General features: G+C 44.0%; 1 protein-coding gene across 2 annotated transcripts in view; it reads left to right on the forward strand.

Moving 5' to 3' along the window:
• Positions 1 to 19,666: 19,666 nt before the first annotated feature.
• trpm3 (transient receptor potential cation channel, subfamily M, member 3) overlaps positions 19,667 to 20,717 on the forward strand; it is a 304,246-nt gene continuing 303,195 nt past the window's right edge. For both annotated transcript variants that reach the window (XM_055632483.1, XM_055632482.1), the window contains exon 1: positions 19,667 to 19,910. In XM_055632483.1, the coding sequence (XP_055488458.1) occupies positions 19,821 to 19,910 (90 nt within the window). In that variant the 5' untranslated portion in view covers positions 19,667 to 19,820. The remainder of the gene's footprint in view (positions 19,911 to 20,717) is intronic.

A 20,717-nucleotide genomic window follows, 5' to 3' on the forward strand; every position in this document is an offset into this window, starting at 1 on the left:
TAAGGCTTTTTCTTCTCCCTCGAGTATTTTTTATTGTGTCAACGTAGTTCATTAAGTGGGTCATGACACATAACCGTGGTTCAGGTGGGTATGCCCGGAATTCCATGACTGGACCTGATGTTCCTGGTCTGCTCTGTTTGGCCAGCCCCTGAATGGAAAATGTGACACTATCTGGTGTTATCACCATGTTGTCCAATCACAGTAGATGGAAGAACTGGGTCTTTGTGCTGAGGTAAGGCCGTCAGCATATCCATCTTCAGGGTAGGCTGTTCCAGGGTGAGGGACCTGGCTGGTGATCATCCCCTAAGGTACGTCAGGATCTCACTGACTTCCCAATTTGGGTGTACCTAGTTGTGGGGAATGGGAATTGAATATACCTCTCCTGAATTTGATCACCAGTGGGTGGTACCCTTGCCCTGTTGTCGTGGTGCCTGAGTTGAGTAGGCTGACAGAGTACTTCTGGCTATATTGATGGCGCAGTAGCTGAGTCCTTCATTGTGGTGAAGGATTCAGCTACTGCGCCATCAATATAGCCAGGTTAATATATAGACATGCCATGACGAATGTTCCTTAAGTGTCAGGGCTGGTTTGAAATTCTGGAATAGCTTCTGGAATAGCTTCGGCTCATATAAGCCAATTCAATAATAAGTCAACTCAAATCATGTCAAGTCAAGTTTATTTGTCACATACACATGCGAGATGTGCAGTGAATAAAAAGTGGCAATGCTCGCCATGGTTGCCCCATCCAGGTAAATTGTGGTATATCCGAAATCTTATACATAGAAACATAGAAACATAGAAATTAGGGGCAGGAGTAGGCCATTCGGCCCTTCGAGCCTGCACTGCCATTCAATATGATCATGGCTGATCATCCAACTCCAGTATCCCGTACCTGCCTTCTCTCCATACCCCCTGATCCCCTTAGCCACAAGGGCCACATCTAACTCCCTCTTAAATATAGCCAATGAACTGGCATCAACTACCCTCTGTGGCAGAGAGTTCCAGAGATTCACCACTCTCTGTGTGAAAAAAGTTCTTCTCATCTCGGTTTTAAAGGATTACCCCTTTATCCTTAAGCTGTGACCCCTTGTCCAGGACTTCCCTAACATCGGGAACAATCTTCCTGCATCTAGCCTGTCCAACCCCTTAAGAATTTTGTAAGTTTCTATAAGATCCCCCCTCAATCTCCTAAATTCTAGAGAGTATAAACCAAGTCATCCAGTCTTTCTTCATAAGACAGTCCTGACATCCCAGGAATCAGTCTGGTGAACCGTCTCTGCACTCCCTCTATGGCAATAATGTCCTTCCTCAGATTTGGAGACCAAAACTGTACGCAATACTCCAGGTGTGGTCTCACCAAGACCCTGTACAACTGCAGTAGAACCTCTCTGCTCCTATACTCAAATCCTTTTACAAAAGGGTACTGAATAGAATGCATCTTTAAAGTCGATGTCTACCATAAAGTATCCTTGGAATCCATGGTAGTAGTTACAAATTTCATAAGTGGGTATACCTGGTGAAATATTCAAGTGGTTAATCAATGATGGTGCGACGTTCACCATCTTGGGGTTTTTTTGGTACCAAAGGCTCATATGAGATTTCTTATAACCCCTGGTATATCTTTCCCAGTAGCTTCTTCTTCTTTCGTGTGGCGTGCACAGCCTAAAGTTGTTGGACATCGAGTTGATTGCATTAGTCGAAACAGGGCGGACCACGTGAAGGTTGCAACCCCCCCCCCCCTCCCCCCCTCTGTTAGTACAAAACCTTTATGTGATTGTAGGAACCATACTTATCTGTCTTCACTGTTGTTTGGTGGTGTGTTCATTTCTTCGGTTTCTGGTTCCTTGTCTGTAGGGATGGTGTGTTGGGGGGTGGCGCATTTTCCATGCGGCCCGCTCTGGGCCCTGGCCTAAAAGGCTTATGGGATTGGCATGCAGGCCCTGAGCTTTCACCAGTACCATGACGTAGACGCCCCTGGTGGATGCGTAGAGGTACTGCTGTGTGGTTTAGTGTGGTGCTCATTCCAGACCCTGCCCTCTTGAGCCGAATATTTTGGACACTTCGTCCAGTTTTTTAGGCTTGGTTTGGTAACTTGCCAGATAGCAGGATCTGTGGTTGTGAGGTCGGCGTTCTCACAGTCCTGTGAATTTTATAGGTTGAGGGCAGGTTTGTGACATCCCTTGAGAAGTTGCGGAGCATACTGTGAACAGTAGGGTCAGGTGTTTTGCCATACTACCCTGCCCTTCTGGAATGAGCATGCAAACATGATAGCTGACGTCAGGGTATCAAATGCAATTTTAAGATATTTGGGTTTTAAAATGCCCTGCTCAATGTATCCCCCAATAATGGTGGGCACTTCGAGTAAATGCAATTTAGGGGAGGCGTGATGAATCCAATGCCTCATGGCTACCTGCCTTGGAGAGGTTTTTTGGAAAAACAGGTAGTAGGCTGGCCGTCAGTGATACTGAAAGGCCATCTTGCTCGTGGTGAAGTCACGTAGCGGCCACACCCAGCAGCTCTTCCTGATCCTGTACCTCAAGCATACTCCCGATGTTGTTCAGCCAGTGACCCCTCTTCTTGACCAGCCCAGCTCTGGTCGCCATCAATCCCTCGACAAGGGAGATGACCAGTGCTGTATCACTGGAGCGGGAGTGTTATGCTCGAACGGGGGCCGCTTCCCTCTGCTGCTTTGCTCCCCCTGGAGCAACAAACGAGAGCAAAGTTGCGATTTTAAACTGAAGGTAATTACTTACCTAACGGCCTTCAGGCTTGTAGCAGGAGCGCCTGTACTCCCGCTCTTCGCTGTTGCACTGCGTGAATGCAATGTCACGCATGCGTGCTGGACGGGTTCTTCACGTAGTCACTCACGTGACTCCGAAGTAAAATTAATTAATTTATGTAGCACACTTAGCATGATAAATAGGAGCAGGACTGGGCCATTCAGTCTTTTCTACCATTCTGCTACTCAACAAGATCATGGCTGATCTGGTACCTCAACGCTATTTTCTATCAATTTCTGGTTCGTATGCACTCTATGGCTGAACCACTGCACTAAAAAAATGTTGTTCTCCTCCTTTCAGTCCTCAATTCTGTGAGACATGAAGCAAAATACACCAGATGCTGGAATCTTGAGTGAAAAAAATAAACTGCAGGGGGATCGTAGCGGGTCAGGCAGCATTTGTAGAGGGAATGGGCAGATAATATTTTGAATCAGGATCCTTCTGCAGACTAAAAATGACAGTGCTGGAGAAACTCAACGGGTCAAGCAGTATCTCCGGAGAAGATGGATAGGTGATATTTCTGGTTGTGACTCTTCTTCAGACTCATACTGAAGAAGGGACGTGGCCTGAAACGTTGCCTATCCACGTTCCCCAGAGAAGCTGCCTGACTGTGAGTTACTCCAGCACTTTGCATCTTGTTTTTGTAAATGAGCATTTGTATTTCCTCATGTCTCCCTTCTTCAGGCTGACACAAAACTTAGTTTGTCCATTTCCTTCCACAGGTGCTGCCTGACCTGCTGAGTTCCTCCAGTAGCTTGTTTTTTACTCAGTTCTGAGTCTTTGATCCTGACGCTGAATTCTTCAACACTGGTAACTTCTCAGAATTGAGTATGCTTCAGTGAGGTCACCTCTCATTCTTGTAAAGTTTGAAGCAAACAAAGAAACAAAATTCTTTCCAATAGGTGACTCCTTTGTACAAATGGTGCTTCTAGAGTGGTTTATTGATTATTGAAAATTCTGAGTGCAGTTTCAATCCCAGTTTCCTTCAGAAACGCTATGAAGGTGTCTTTGTAACATTTGTTTATACCACTGTGAGCTCTTTGACTTAACAGTGCTGGGAATAGATAATGTGTCTGGGGATGTGCTTATCAATTGTAGGCAGTCAGCGATGAACCCATTGCAACTGATGATCAATAATCATGGGCTTAACAGTGTTAAGTTAACACCGATGATGGTAGCTTGGAGCAGAATGTTAACATTTGTGCAGTTGTCTTCTCACCTGTTTCTGAGGATGTGCCAATCCGTCTTTCTTTGTTTGTGATACAGAACTTGGCTTTAACAACAGTAAAGAAGGATTGGTATGACCATGGCATGTAAAGAGGAGTGTTTGGTTAGCATCGGGAAGTCATGGTTGTTGAAAAATAAGTACATCAGCTTCCTATGGACAGAACATATGCATGCGATGAAGTGTTGGATTCCATCATTGAAATTTGCTTCCTCAGAAAGGAAACAAATTAGGTGACAAAAGTCCCCGATGTCTCCCAGCTTGCCTGCCTTGGTACCAGGAGAGGGAAGCCACCGAGCCTGGCCCTTGTGCACACTGAAGACCAGGAACCCAAGAGGAGGTGGAGTGAGTAGGCGATGGCAGCAGACACTGGACAAGGGGCGATAGGAAAAAGCGGGGTAGGGTCTTACATTCCTCATCTTCAGAGCCGGCATTGGGAGGCGCTCCCCAGGGCATGAGATTTGACTACGGCTGGGCAAGGAGAAGACAACAGTTCACAGGACGACTGGATGGAGGTGATAGCTGCAACAGGCCTTTATGGTAAGCTGCAGCTGACACTGACATGGCACCAAATCCTGGCTACTATTGCATCTAGACTTGGTTTCTTTGCAATTTGTGCACACAGGGGATTGTACTTATGTATGGCAACAATCTCACTGATTTGTATACAAAAAAATAATTTCACTATACCTTGGTACACGTGATGATAAAGAAACCATTGTACTTGTGCATTAAACTTGATACATATTGGTGTTGTGGGCTGCAGCTGAGTTGGGTCAACATGAGTCTTAGATTTCTCAATATTGATGGTGTCGAAGTTCAGTTCAGTCCAGTTTAGTTTATTGTCACGTGCACCGAGGTACAGTGAAAAGCTTTTGTTGCATGGTATCCTGTCAGCAGAAAGACAATACATGATTACAATTGAACCATTTACAGTGTATAGCTACATGATAAGGGAATAACATTTAGTGCAAGGTAAAGCCACCAAAGTCTGATCAAGGATAGTCCGAGGGTCATCAACGAGGTAGATAGTAGTTTAGCACTGCTTTCCAGCTGTGGTAGGATGATTCAGTTGCCTGATAACAGCTTGATAACTAATGAAGTATTTGTCCGCATCTTAAAAATACTTAGTGTGGCGGTTTGTGTTTGTGTTACAATGGCAGAGGCAATAGGATGATCAAGTTTAATGATTAACACCCCCCTGGCCTTTGAATTTTCCCACAAATGGGCAGAGTTGAAAACTTTAGCGTCCATTCAGAACTCAGTGGAGTCCCAGGCGAGGTGTTCCCTGATAAAAAAATAGAAGAAAGGGTTTGAGCAGGAACATAGCTTTGCTTGACTCCATTGATCTCGATAAAGAGGAGTGAAGTATTGCAGGGACTGTGGTGATTATTTGAGAACACATGGCGCTTGTGATATTGTGTAGAAGATAGACAGAAAGTGCTGGAGTAACTAAACGGGTCAGGTAGCATCTCTGGAGAGAAAGATTGGGTGATGTTTCGAGTCGGCTCCCTTTATCAGACTGGAGAGAGGAGGAAAACTTCTCCAAAGTAGGCATACCTTGAGGAGATTTCATAGTGGAGCAGAGAAAATGTGTAGAAAGGAACTGCAGATGCTGGAATATACTGAAGATAGACACAAAGTGCTGGAGTAGCTCAGCGGGTCAGGGAGACTCAAGACGTGATATGGAATGGATTTCTGTGGGCAGCCAGACTTGAACTGGTTTCTTCATTGAGAATCAATAGAATCATAGAGCCATATAGTATGGGAACTGGCCCAACTCCTCCGGGCAGACAGAGATTCCCCATTCAAACGTCCCATTTGCCCGTATCCCTCTAAACCTTTCTTATCCATGTACCTGTCCACGTGTCTTTTAATTGCTGTTACAGTACCTGCCTCAAGTACCTCCTCTGGCAGCTCATTCCATATATTCACCACTCTCTGAGTGAAAAGGTTGACCCTGAAGATCCCATTAAATCTTGCCGCTTTCACTTAACCCTATATCCTCTGGTTCTTGATTCCCCTACCTTGAATAAGTGCCTCTGTACATTCACCCTATCTATTCCAACAGATATCAATAGATCACTGAAAGCCACAAAACAATTCATTTTATTACTGTCAAGTCTTGGATTAGCCTGCCTGCAGTTCTTGGTCTAAAGCCACATGCTAACTCAGATGGGAGTATGTTAGGCGCTGTAAAAATGCATGGCTTTATTTGAGCCTGTCTTAGTTACTGTGGAATTTGAGCTCCTGAAATTTTCCTAACTCCTTCGGTGAATAAATATATATTCATCACTTATAAATCCAACAAAGAAATCAGGAAAAGAGCCTGATTCCACAGGGATCGATGGAGGTGAATAGCAGAGATGGGAAGCTGAATATAAATGTGTTTCATAATAAAAAGATGTTGCAGGGGAGCATTGCATTCCTGACTTTGAAGTCTCCATTTGCACTTCACGTGCAGCTTGAAAGGAGATTGCAATCCTGAGGGGTTTATCCTAGCACGTTGGTTAATAGTCCAATTATTGCTGCTGCTTGCAGTCAGACCCCTTCTCAGCTGATGGTGCTTGGTTATTCCCTGGACACCATCACATCACTTGCACACGATTTCAGCTGCAATGTATGATCACCACTCTCTCAAAAGAAAACAAGTCAACCTCCAGGATATACTCAGCACAATGCACAACTGGTGAGTGTTTCATTTCCAATTCTGACCACACTTATGATGTAATTGTCATTGATGAAGCCTTGGCTTCTAATCTAGCTCTCAGTTCCAATGAAAGTTCTTTCATATACCTCATTCGCGTACACCGGGTACTGAGAGTTGACTTACAGGTACAGCAGGCAGTGAAGAAAGCTAATGGAATGTTGGCCTTCATAACAAGAGGATTTCAGTATAGGATTAAAGAGGTTCTTCTGCCGTTGTATAGGACTTTGGTGAAACCACATCTAGAGTATTGTGTACAGTTTTGGTCTCCTAATTTGAGGAAGGACATCCTTGTGATTGGGGCAATTCAGGAGATTGGGATGGCGAGACTGTCATATGAGGAAAGATTGAAAAGACTAGGCTTGTATTCACTGGAGTTTAGAAGGATGAGGGGATATCTTATAGAAAGATATACAATTATAAAAGGACTGGACAAGCTAGATGCAGGAAAAAATTATCCAATTTTGGACGAGTCCAGAACCAGGGGCCACGGTCTTAGAATAAAGGGGAGGTCATTTAAGACTGAGAAAAAACTTTTTCACCCAGAGAGTTGTGAATTTATGGAATTCCCTGCCACAGAGGGCAGTGGAGGCCAAGTCACTGGATGGATTTAAGAGAGAGTTAGATAGAGCTCAAGGGGCTAGTGGAATCAAGGGATATGGGGAGAAGGCAGGCACGGGTTATTGATAGGGGACGATCAGCCATGATCACAATGAATGGCGGTGCTGGCTCGAAGGGCCGAATGGCTTCCTCCTGCACCTGTTTTCTATGTTTCTATGTTTCTATAATGGGGGTGCGGGGCTTCATGTATTTGTCCGAGCTCCAAGTGAACAGATCAGAGCAGCGGCTAAACATTGCTAGCAATGCATTGCAATGCAAGAATTAGGGATGAGTTGGAGGGAAGAAGGTGACATGTTTAGTGTAGGAACCATTTTTGTTTAGGCTAGCTACTGTTGGCATAGAAACATAGAAACATAGAAATTAGGTGCAGGAGTAGGCCATTCGGCCCTTCGAGCCTGCACCGCCATTCAATATGATCATGGCTGATCATCCAACTCAGTATCCCGTACCTGCCTTCTCTCCTTACCCCCGATCCCCTTAGCCACAAGGGCCACATCTAACTCCCTCTTAAATATAGCCAATGAACTGGCCTCAACTACCCTCTGTGGCAGAGAGTTCCAGAGATTCACCACTCTCTGTGTGAAAAAAGTTCTTCTCATCTCGGTTTTAGAGGATTTCCCCTTTATCCTTAAGCTGTGACCCCTTGTCCTGGACTTCCCTAACATCGGGAACAATCTTCCTGCATCTAGCCTGTCCAACCCCTTAAGAATTTTGTAAGTTTCTATAAGATCCCCTCTCAATCTTCTAAATTCTAGAGAGTATAAACCAAGTCTATCCAGTCTTTCTTTCATAAGACAGTCCTGACATCCCAGGAATCAGTCTGGTGAACCGTCTCTGCACTCCCTCTATGGCAATAATGTCCTTCCTCAGATTTGGAGACCAAAACTGTACGCAATACTCCAGGTGTGGTCTCACCAAGACCCTGTACACCTGCAGTAGAACCTCTCTGCTCCTATACTCAAAATCCTTTTGCAATGAAAGCTAACATCCCATTCGCTTTCTTTACTGCCTGCTGCACCTGCATGCCTACCTTCAATGACTGGTGTACCATGACACCCAGGTCTCGCTGCATCTCCCCCTTTCCCAAGATCGGCCACCATTTAGATAATAGTCTGCTTTCCTGTTTTTTTTGCCACCAAAATGGATCACCTCACATTTATCCACATTATACTGCATCTGCCACACATTTGCCCACTCACCCAGCCTATCCAAGTCACCCTGCAGTCTCCTAGCATCCTCCTCACAGCTAACACTGCCCCCCAGCTTAGTGTCATCCGCAAACTTGGAGATATTGCCTTCAATTCCCTCATCCAGATCATTAATATATATTGTAAATAGCTGGGGTCCCAGTACTGAGCCTTGGGGTACCCCACTAGTCACTGCCTGCCATTGTGAAAAGGACCCGTTTACTCCTACTCTTTGCTTCCTGTTTGCCAGCCAGTTCTCTATCCACATCAATAGTGAACCCCCAATGCCTTGTGCTTTAAGTTTGTATACTAATCTCTTATGTGGGACCTTGTCGAAAGCCTTCTGGAAGTCCAGATACACCACATCCACTGGTTCTCCCCTATCCACGCTACTAGTTACATCCTCGAAAAATTCTATAAGATTCGTCAGACATGATTTACCTTTCGTAAATCCATGCTGACTTTGTCCAATGATTTCCCCACTTTCCAAATGTGCTGCTATCCCATCTTTAATAACTGACTCTAGCAGTTTCCCCACTACCGATGTTAGACTAACTGGTCTGTAATTCCCCATTTTCTCTCTCCCTCCCTTCTTAAAAAGTGGGGTTACGTTTGCTACCCGCCAATCTTCAGGAACTACTCCAGAATCTAAAGAGTTTTGAAAGATTATTACTAATGCGTCCACTATTTCTGGAGCTACTTCCTTAAGTACTCTGGGATGCAGCCTATCTGGCCCTGGGGATTTATCGGCCTTTAATCCATTCAATTTACCCAACACCACTTCCCGGCTAACCTGGATTTCACTCAATTCCTCCAACTCCTTTGACCCGCGGTCCCCTGCTATTTCCGGAAAATTATTTATGTCTTCCTTAGTGAAGACGGAACCAAAGTAGTTATTCAATTGGTCCGCCATATCCTTGTTCCCCATGATCAACTCACCTGTTTCTGACTGCAAGGGACCTACATTTGTTTTAACTAATCTCTTTCTTTTCACATATCTATAAAAACTTTTGCAGTCAGTTTTTATGTTCCCTGCCAGTTTTCTTTCATAATCTATTTTTCCTTTCCTAATTAAGCCCTTTGTCCTCCTCTGCTGGTCTTTGAATTTCTCCCAGTCCTCCGGTATGCTGCTTTTTCTGGCTAATTTGTACGCATCATCCTTCGCTTTGATACTATGTCTTAGGCATATTATATTATTTTGTCTAGATATATCTTGCAGTGTTATTTTGGACACTTGGGAGCGGTCAGTAGATGCACAGATCGGTGTATATATAAGGGCATAGGGGACAGGAAGTGACAGGCACAGGGAGGGAGAGCATACAGTTCTTACCAGGCCAGGGGCAGAGCAGCCAGCTACAACTTGCATGCAGAATAAGGAAAACCTGGTACATTGATCTCTTTATTTTTACAACTACTTCAATAAACAACTAATTAAACTGTAAATAATGACTGGAAGATATGTTCCATTAGGTCTGCATAAGATCACTCCTACTTACCTGTGTAGTAATGGCAACTGGGAAAGAAGACACTGGAACAGTCAGAAATTTGCCATTACATTGTGAGAACTAGCTCTATGAGTGAAACTGGAGCTTGTGAATCATTCAAACGGAACCAGGATTGTTTATTTTCACAAACCTGACGCCGCCATTCCCAATCAACTGGACAAGGTCGCTACCTGCGCTAATCTGACTGACAGATTGGAGACCCTGAAAGCCAGCACGCAGGGAGAGGGTACATACAGCATTTATTGTATAAGCTATATTGGAAAAATGGCTACTATAATGGTGAATTGAGGTAACCTTGAGAATCACAACAATATCAGTTGTTTGAAATATTATGCCGCCGGCATACGGCTTTACGTCAATGAGTCTTAAATGGATAGTGGACAAGTATGTCTGTGGTCAGATCTGATGCTCAGTCACAAGATGGCAATGTTGGAAAGGATTCTGAAAAGGGAAGAAGGTTTATTAAATACACTGCCAAAGGCTTGGAATTGGTCATTGAAATGTGTCGGAAGACAAGAAACTCTATATGTAAACAAGCAAACAAACTAATTGGAATGCTGAAAGAGCTCATGAAATCCATTGAATATACAAAGGAAGTCCAATCTAACCTGGTTCAATTAATCAAGCTGTGATGAGGTCAGAGAAAACCATGAGTCATTGGTGAAGTTACTGCCTGACAATGAGCTTGAAATGCAAAATTAGTGGTTTCAACAAAGAATGGAAGTTTTTAATGGTTTTATACAAGATGTTATGGTGTGGTTATCTGATGTTGGACCGTAAACTACAAACTACATAGCTGAAACTGCCATACAACAGAGTGTTGTAAACTCAGATGACATTGGACCTGATGACATTGTTTCAAATGTCTCAAATCCTAAATTAAGCCACAAATCTAGTTTTCATCATGTGCATCTTCAACGGTCTCTGCTCGCATTGAAGTTTAGGCAGAAAGGGCTGCTCTCTTGGAACGGGTTGCTGCCCTGAACAAAAAGCAAGAGCTTGAGGCACAAGATGTACAAGTGGAAAGAAAGAAAGAACAAGTGGAAAGAGAGAAAGAACAGTTGAAAGGAGAGAAACAGCTGGGACAAAAGACTGAACTGGCAGCAACCAATGCAAAGATCAATGCACTTGCGGCCATGGGATCAAGAAGCAGCTCTAGAGTATCTGAGAGGATGAGCTCTTATATGAGAAGAGGAACTGTTCAAAGGGGAAAAAAAAGCTAAAATAGATCCACATGCAGACGAATACTTACCTGCTCAAGTGCAACAAAGCCAGAATGTGTTGATGGGAATTGAATCTTCCTCCCAGCAACAGGTTGTTAGACCAAAACAAACAACTCATGGACCATCTGATAGAGCTCATGATATGACCCACCAATACTCTCTTGAAAGGCAAAATGTACAGACTCGTATGCAAATGGGTGTGCAGGGGCATGTTCGCAACCCCCCCTCCCCACCTCTGTACCGAATGATGGCAACCAAGGTGATATCTGGAACCTAATTCAGAGGCCAAATGACATCACTGCCCTTCTGGCTCAACAAAATCTCTCTTCTACTTTACCACCAAGAAATTCCTGTTTACGATGGTGATCCTTTGAAGTATGAAGTTTTCATCATGGCATTTGAGAGAGGAGTGGGAAGAGAGACTAATGATGACAGTGATTGCTTGCATTTTGTAGAACAATACACAAGAGGACATCCAAAATACTTAGTCTGCAGCTCCCAACATTTGCCTCCAGCCCAGGGCTACCAAAGAGCAAAAGATCTACCTACTTAAAGACCATTTTGGTAATGAACATAAGATTGTCACTGCATATATGGTCAAGGCATTTGCCTGGTCAGTGCTCAGATCAGAGGATGTGAAGGCATTGCAAGCATTCTTGCTGTTCCTTAGAGGTTGTTGCAATGCAATGGACCATCAAGGAAGTATGATGTTGTGGCGATCAGTGAAACATGGTTGCACGAGGGCTGTGATTGGAAATTAAATATTCCAGGATTTTGTTGCTTCAGGTGTGATAGAATTGGAGGGGCAAGAGGTGGAGGTGTTGCATTGCTTATCAGGGAAGATATTACAGCAGTGCTTTGGCAGGATAGATTAGAAGGCTCGTCTAGGGAGGCTATTTGGGTGGAACTGAGAAATGGGAAAGGGGTAGCAACACTTATAGGGGTGTATTATAGACCGCCAAATGGGGAGCGAGAATTGGAAGAGCAAATATGTAAGGAGATTGCAGATATTAGTAGTAAGCACAAGGTAGTGATTGTGGGAGATTTCAATTTTCCACGCATAGACTGGGAAACACATTCTGTAAATGGGCTGGATGGTTTGGAGTTTGTAAAATGTGTGCAGGATAGTTTTTTGCAACAATACATAGAAGTACCTACTAGAGAAGGGGCGGTACTGGACCTCCTGTTAGGAAATGAGATGGGTCAGGTGGCAGAGGTATGCGTTGGGGAACAGTTCGGGTCCAGTGATCACAATAGCATTAGTTTCAATATAATTATGGAGAGGGACAAAACTGGACCTAGGGTTGAGATTTTTGATTGGAGAAAGGCTAACTTTGAGGAGATGCGAAAGGATTTAAAAGGAGTAAATTGGGACAGTTTGTTTTATGGGAAAGATGTGGAAGAGAAATGGAGTACATTTAACGGTGAAATTTTAAGAGTACAGAATCTTTATCTCCCTGTTCGGCTGAAAGGAAATCGTAAAAATTGTAAAGAGCCATGGTTTTCAAGGGAAATTGGACACTTGGTTCGGAAAAAGAGGGAGATCTACAATAATTATAGGCAGCATGGAGTAAATGAGGTGCTTGAGGAGTATAAAGAATGTAAAAAGAATCTTAAGAAAGAAATTAGAAAAGCTAAAAGAAGATATGAGGTTGCTTTGGCAAGTAAGGTAAAAGTAAATCCGAAGGGTTTCTACCGCTATATTAATAGCAAAAGGATAACGAGGGATAAAATTGGTCCATTAGAGAGTCAGAGTGGACAACTATCTGCAGAGCCAAAAGAGATGGGGGAGATATTGAACAGTTTCTTTTTTTCGGTATTCACTAAGGAGAAGGATATTGAATTATGTGAGGTAAGGGAAACAGGTAGAGTAGCTATGGAAACTATGAGGATCAAAGAAGAGGAAGTACTGACACTTTTGAGAAATATAAAAGTGGATAAGTCTCCAGGTCCGGACAGGATATTCCCTAGGACATTGAGGGAAGTTAGTGTAGAAATAGCAGGGGCTATGGCAGAAATATTTCAAATGTCATTAGAAACGGGAATAGTGCCGGAGGATTGGCGTACTGCACATGTTGTTCCATTGTTTAAAAAGGGGTCTAAGAGTAAACCTAGCAATTATAGACCTGTTAGTTTGACGTCAGTGGTGGTCAAATTAATGGAAAGAATACTTAGAGATAATATATATAAGCATCTGGATAAACAGGGTCTGATTAGGAACAGTCAACATGGATTTGTGCCTGGAAGGTCTTGTTTAACTAATCTTCTTGAATTTTTTGAAGATGTTACTCGGGAAATTGATGAGGGTAACGCAGTGGATGTTGTGTATATGGACTTCAGTAAGGCCTTTGACAAGGTTCCTCATGGAAGGTTGGTTAAGAAGGTTCAATGGTTGGGTATAAATGGTGGAGTAGCAAGATGGATTCAACAGTGGCTGAATGGGAGATGCCAGAGAGTAATGGTGGATCGGTGTTTGTCAGGTTGGAGGCCAGTGACGAGTGGGGTGCCACAGGGATCTGTGTTGGGTCCACTGTTGTTTGTCATGTACATCAATGATCTGGATGATGGTGTGGTAAATTGGATTAGTAAGTATGCAGATGATACTAAGCTAGGTGGGGTTGCGGGTAATGAAGTAGAGTTTCAAAGTCTACAGAGAGATTTATGCCAGTTGGAAGAGTGGGCTGAAAGATGGCAGATGGAGTTTAATGCTGATAAGTGTGAGGTGCTACATCTTGGCAGGACAAATCAAAATAGGACGTACATGGTAAATGGTAGGGAATTGAAGAATGCAGGTGAACAGAGGGATCTGGGAATAACTGTGCACAGTTTCCTGAAAGTGGAATCTCATATAGATAGGGTGGTAAAGAAAGCTTTTGATGTGCTGGCCTTTATAAATCAGAGCATTGAGTATAGCAGTTGGGATGTAATGTTAAAATTGTACAAGGCATTGGTGAGGGCAATTCTGGAGTATGGTGTACAATTTTGGTCGCCTAATTATAGGAAGGATGTCAACAAAATAGAGTACAGAGGAGGAGATTTACTAGAATGTTGCCTGGGTTTCAGCAACTAAGTTACAGAGAAAGGTTGAACAAGTTAGGGCTTTATTCTTTGGAGCGCAGAAGGTTAAGGGGAGACTTGACAGAGGTTTTTAAAATGATGAGAGGGATAGACAGAGTTGACGTGGATAAGCTTTTCCCACTGAGAGTAGGGAAGATTCAAACAAGGGGACATGACTTGAGAATTAAGGGACAGAAGTTTAGGGGTAACATGAGGGGGGAACTTCTTTACTCAGAGAGTGGTACATGACTTGGAATGAAGGGACAGTGAAGGTTAGGATGGTAACATGGTTCGTTTTTATCTTCTTTAAAAATAAATTGAGATAGTAGCTGGGAAGGGAATGGAGGGTTATGGTCTCTGAGCGCAGAGGTGAATAGACTGAGGTGGAATGACTTCCAGTGAAGGTGGTGGGGCAGGTTCGTTTTATCATTTAAAAATAAATGGGATATTGATATGGATGGGAAGGGAATGGAGGGTTATGGTCTGAGCGCAGGTATATGGGACTAGGGGAGATTATGTGTTCGGCACGGACTAGAAGGGTCGAGATGGCCTGTTTCCGTGCTGTAATTGTTATATGGTTATATGGTTATATGGTTATATCTCACCTATATGGATGAATTTTGCTTCTAATATGGAGACCATCCTTCTAAAACTGCCTCACAAGCTCAGAGACATGTGGAGGGATAGGGCATGTCAGCTACAGGAAAAGCGTGGACATCGAGCCGGTGTTTATGGCAGATGGAGTTTAATGATGATAAGTGTGAGGTGCTGCATCTTGGCAGGACAAATCAAAATAGGACGTACATGGTAAATGGTAGGGAATTGAAGAATGCAGGTGAACAGAGGGATCTGGGAATAACTGTGCACAGTTCCCTGAAAGTGGAATCTCATGTAGATAGGGTGGTAAAGAAAGCTTTTGATGTGCTGGCCTTTATAAATCAGAGCATTGAGTATAGCAGTTGGGATGTAATGTTAAAATTGTACAAGGCATTGGTGAGGCCAATTCTGGAGTATGGTGTACAATTTTGGTCGCCTAATTATAGGAAGGATGTCAACAAAATAGAGTACAGAGGAGATTTACTAGAATGTTGCCTGGGTTTCAGCAACTAAGTTACAGAGAAAGGTTGAACAAGTTAGGGCTTTATTCTTTGGAGCGCAGAAGGTTAAGGGGAGACTTGATAGAGGTCTTTAAAATGATGAGAGGGATAGACAAAGTTGACGTAGATAAGCTTTTCCCACTGAGAGTAGGGAAGATTCAAGCAAGGGGACATGACTTGAGAATTAAGGGACAGAAGTTTAGGGGTAACATGAGGGGGAACTTCTTTACTCAGAGAGTGGTGGCTGTGTGGAATGAGCTTCCAGTGAAGGTGGTGGAGGCAGGTTCGTTTTTATCATTTAAAAATAAATTGGATAGTTATATGGACGGGAAGGAATGGAGGTTTATGGTCTGAGTGCAGGTATATGGGACTAGGGGAGAATACGTGTTCGGCACGGACTAGAAGGGTCGAGATGGCCTGTTTCCGTGCTGTAATTGTTATATGGTTATATGGTTTAGACATCCTACACACCAGCCCCTAATTGCATATAACAAAATAATTACCAATAAACATTTAAAGGAGCCATAAAAACATTACACATTTAAAAAAAAAAGGTATGTACTATGTTTAAAAAGGAACTGCAGATGCTGGAAAATCGAAGGTAGACAAAAATGTTGGAGAAACTCAGCGGGTGAGGCAGCATCTATGGAGCGAAGGAAATAGGCAACGTTTCGGGTCAATACCCTTCTTTAGACTCGTTTCGGGCTGCATATGTACTATGTGTTGACATTTAATCTTCTTTGGTGATTCGTCAATCTTCTTCTCTTCCATCTTCTTATCCTTATCTTGCTGTACCTAGGTCTCAGCTTCTTGGAGCAGACATATCTTTGTTATCGGTCTTTCCAAAATGTTGCTCTTAGTCTGAAATCGAACTGTGCGCACAAGACCTTGTGCATCTGATATGGTCTCCAATATTCTGCCCATTAACCAGGAGCCTCGTGGTGTAGTGGAATCAGCCACCAGAACAATGTCACCTGGAGCAAAGCTTCTTCTTACCCTTGACCATCGTTGTCATTCTTGGATTAGAGCCAAGTGTTGCTGTGTCCACCGTTTCCTAAAGAGATTGCACCTGTCTCCATCTGCGTTTAATGTACAAGTCTTCCTTTACAAAGAGTCCAGGTGATAGTATTGGCTTGGTTTTCAACAGAAGAAGATGGTTTGGTGTGAGTGCTTCCAGGTCCATTGGATCATCAGAACTCTTGGTAATACGTCGATCATTTAAAATTGCTTCAACTTCACCAATTAAAGTTTGCAATCCTTCATCGTCCAGAACCGGATCTTTAGGCCAAGGGTGTGGGATGCAGTATCCAATGCATCCTCTGAACAGATTCAATCTAGAGTAGGCAAACCAATCGCCACACCTTGTAAGGCACCAGATGAAGATCACATCAGCTGGAGGTGCTTTTACCTGGACTTCTGTATTCACCATGTATTTTTACCGGGACTTCTGTATTCACCATTCTGAAGCTGTTTGCCACACACAGCTGATTTGAATGCAGAGGAGTATATTGCAGCTTCCCGCTTCCCAGCTGCAAGAATGTACAGATGCATACACCACAGTAAAGGTATGGAACCTTTCTCATCTGCAGAAATGCACTTTGGCATTGAGAGCATTAAATATTAACTGTGCTCAAGTCTTTGCATGAGTCTGTGGTCCCCCCTGACTGATGCACACCGCATCACCCACTCCACCCGTAATAAGCAATAGGGGATCTTAAAGGAGATATTTCAGTTTAGGTATATTTCCATGAGAAGGGAATGGAAAGGAACTCGAAGTTAAGCTTATTTGCATGATGCAGAAGGTAGAGAATATGATGAAATAAAAGGGGCTTAATGTATCTTAGCTGAACTCTTCATGCAAGAATCAAGCTAGATCCAATAAGCTGAAAGAGGAAGTGAAGTGGAAAATAACACAAATGTGAACTGAAAGGTCTTCCATCAGCATGTAACATTCAAAGTAGGACCTGCCAGGGTCATAAAAGATTAATGCTTCGAGTTGTGGGATAAGGATGGAATACTTAATGACTACTTTGTGTCCGTTTATGAAGGAAGTGAGTGCTCAGAAAATATCAGTAGAGACGGAGCTGGGAACGAAAACCGTTAACCTGAATGTGTCAGAGAAACCAACTCCACTTGGAACGGATAATTTCTCTGAGCTGGATGGCTTTCAACCATGGTAGACAATGGAGACAGGGGTAGACATGTTAGAGGACTTTTCTAGATGTGAAGGAAATGCTGGAGGATTGAATGGTGCCGTGCCTCATTCAAGAAGGAATGTTCCCAGTAACTCCAGGCTGATCATCAGTGGTAGGTAAGATGTTAGAAACTATAATCGGTAACTTGGACAGGTTAGACCACACACAGATTAGTAAAATGTAGATGATGTTTGACTAGCCTGTTTGAAAAATGTCTGACAAAGTAACAGAGGAGGTTCATTAAATGAAAGTATGTGTTGTAGTACAAAATAAATAGCTTGCTGACACAATTAAGTGGTTTTAATGGACAGATTGAAACAGGCCTGAGGAGAGGAAAGCAGCAAATGGTGGTAAATTATTGAATTTCATACTGAAGGATGATAGGCAGTGGTAATATATGTAAATAAATGACTTGGATATTGGAATCTGACGTGAAATTGTCTGATGATTCCAGGTTGGGAGGGTGGTAGTACTTGACTGCAACAGGTAACAAGTGAGCTACAGAATGGCTGTGAAGTGGCACATGGAATTTTATACACAGAAAGGTGAGGTGGTGTATTTTGGCAAAAGGAATGGGAGAGTTAATGTTGACATTGTGTTGCATTTCGAAAGAGTGTGCATGGACAGAGGGACGAGGGTGTCCATGTGCATAGATCTTTCATGCGACAGGTCAGTTGCAGGCGTGGTTAAGAAAGTGTGTGGGATCTTATGATTCAGAGAGTTACTGAGAACAAAAGGAGAGATATTATGCCGAATCTTGGCATTAGATAAAGCCAGAGTACCTTGTCAATACTTTCGGAAAGATGTCAATGTCCTGGAATGAGTATAGAAGACTCATACAGTATAGAAGAGCTTTACAAGAATGGTTCTATGGATGATGGAGAAGGCAGGAACGGGGTACTGATTGTGGATGATCAGCCGTGATCATGGTGAATGGTGATGCTAGCTTGAAGGGCTGAGCAGCCTACTCCTGCACCTAGTGTCTATTGTCCATTGTCTATAAAGTTAGTTTGGGGGAGCTATGCTTCGTACATTCATGTTACAAAGGCGGTTGGGGGGGGTGGGGGGGGGGGGGGGGGGGGGGGAAGATTCCCTGGAGCTGCACAAGATTGTGACCTATTTAGATGTTGGAGAAAAAGAAACTGATGATACAAAGGCACATGGCAGAGATTTAAGATTTTGGACTTGAGATACAGAGGGGAAGTGCAGAAGAACTCTTTTACACAGGAAGTGGTAGAGGCATTAGGACAAGCACACCGAGTAGAAAGGTTTAGAGGAACCTGGGCCTAACAAAGGCAGTTGGACAAGCTCAGCTGGGCAACTTAGTCGGTTAGGACGCGTTGGGCCAAAGGACCTGTTTCCCTGGTGCACAAGTCTGAGCTAAAACTCTACCATCACAGTAGAAACAGATCATCATCGATGATTTCCAATCGACATTGAATAGTCAGAGGGTGGAAACAGGCCCTTCAGCCCAACTTGCCTACACTGGCCAACACGTCCCAGTTATACTAGTCCCACCTGCTCGCATTTGGTCCATATCCCTCCAAACCTGTCCTATCCATGTACCTACCTGTCTAACTGTTTCTTAAATGTTGGGCTAGTCCCAGTCTCTGGCAGCTCGTTCCATACCCCCAACATCCTTTGTGTGAAAGGGAGGTAAACCTGCAGAGGTGAGGGGGGTAGATCGAGGTGCAGGAGGTGATTGGATGGCACTAGAGAGAACTGTCATGGACTAGAGGGACCGAATGGCCTCCTACAGCGCTGTGGCGACACCAGAAACACCCACCTATTTTTTTTGACGGGGTGTATTCTAATGATTCTGATCTAGGGCTTTCCCAAATGATTGTCGATGGTGTCGGAAACCTCTCAGGTGAGGAGCTATCCATTCTCGTGGGCAGCCAGTTGCACATCGCCTGCTGTGGTCTGTAATAACAGCACTGTTCCACGTTGGGAAGGATCAGGTACAAGGCAACCCCCAGTTGTCTCAGAGAAGGAGGAGGATTTCTCTTCCTCCCTCCCTCCCCCCCCCCCCCCCCCCCCCCCCCCTCTCTCTCTCTCTCTCTCTCTCTCTCTTTGGCTGCCTATCTGCTGCTGTCGAGAGATCAGTTTAGGCTGGGTTTGCTTGCTGCTTCAGCTGCCGGCTCCTCCAGCCGCTCTGGATTACTTTGCTCCCCCTGCCCTCGACGTCCCTCTCACTCAAATGCTGGACAGCCAAGATCCGTCATGAGCCACACCGAAGCATCCCGGCCTCTGAACTGGACCATCCGTAAGCTGTGCCACGCAGCTTTCCTGCCATCAGTTAGACTCCTCAAGGTATGAGAAAGTGTCACTCGTGTAGCAATGGGATCCGCGCTCCGTGCTAGTGCCGCTAATCTTCGCCTGGAGAAGACTATATTGCGGTCTGCGGTTGCTTGGACTGTTGCTGAATGTGCGGGAGTATTAAATCCCTTTTGCATTGCTTTTATTAACGGCATCCTTTATACGATGCGACGCGAAATTGAACTGGAGGTATCTGCATTGTCTTAACTCATTCTCTCCAGTGCTGGCAGCTAACAGGAGTGCAACACCGCACTCGGCGTTCCACAATGTGACAGCACCGCGCGGTTAAAAAAAATGCACAATTATAAACAGGCGCTGGCTGCTGTTACTCGCAGGGAAGAGTTTTCCTCTGATCGCTGCACAGTTAACGACGTGCACTGCAGCGGAGATCAGTGTTCAAGTGACGAGTTAATTCATAACTATCATAGTTAAAGCTCCGGGGTTCCCAGTGGAGCGGGGGAGAATACATCCGTAGCAAATGCTACGCTCAGTTAGTCTGGCCAGCAAAACACAAGGAGCAAATTATTTCTCATTCAGCTAATAAGTGCTATATATATATTTCTTTAAAAAATAAATGAACCCGACCTGGGTGTCGGAATTCCCTCTTGCAGGCGTGGCATGCCATGGAATAGTTGTGCATCAGCCATATAAGGGGTTCTGGTTTAGCAGTCTGCTGCAGAATCTTTGACAGCTGAAGGTGCAGTAAGATACTTTTATCGCCCTTTCAGTATGTACCGAAAATGGGACGGTTGTACTGCAGGAAGACCGAGAATACATTACAGAGAATAAATATTAGCTGGA

This window comes from Leucoraja erinacea, chromosome 3 (assembly GCF_028641065.1).
Source record: "Leucoraja erinacea ecotype New England chromosome 3, Leri_hhj_1, whole genome shotgun sequence".
Classification (NCBI taxonomy): Eukaryota; Metazoa; Chordata; class Chondrichthyes; order Rajiformes; family Rajidae; genus Leucoraja; species Leucoraja erinaceus.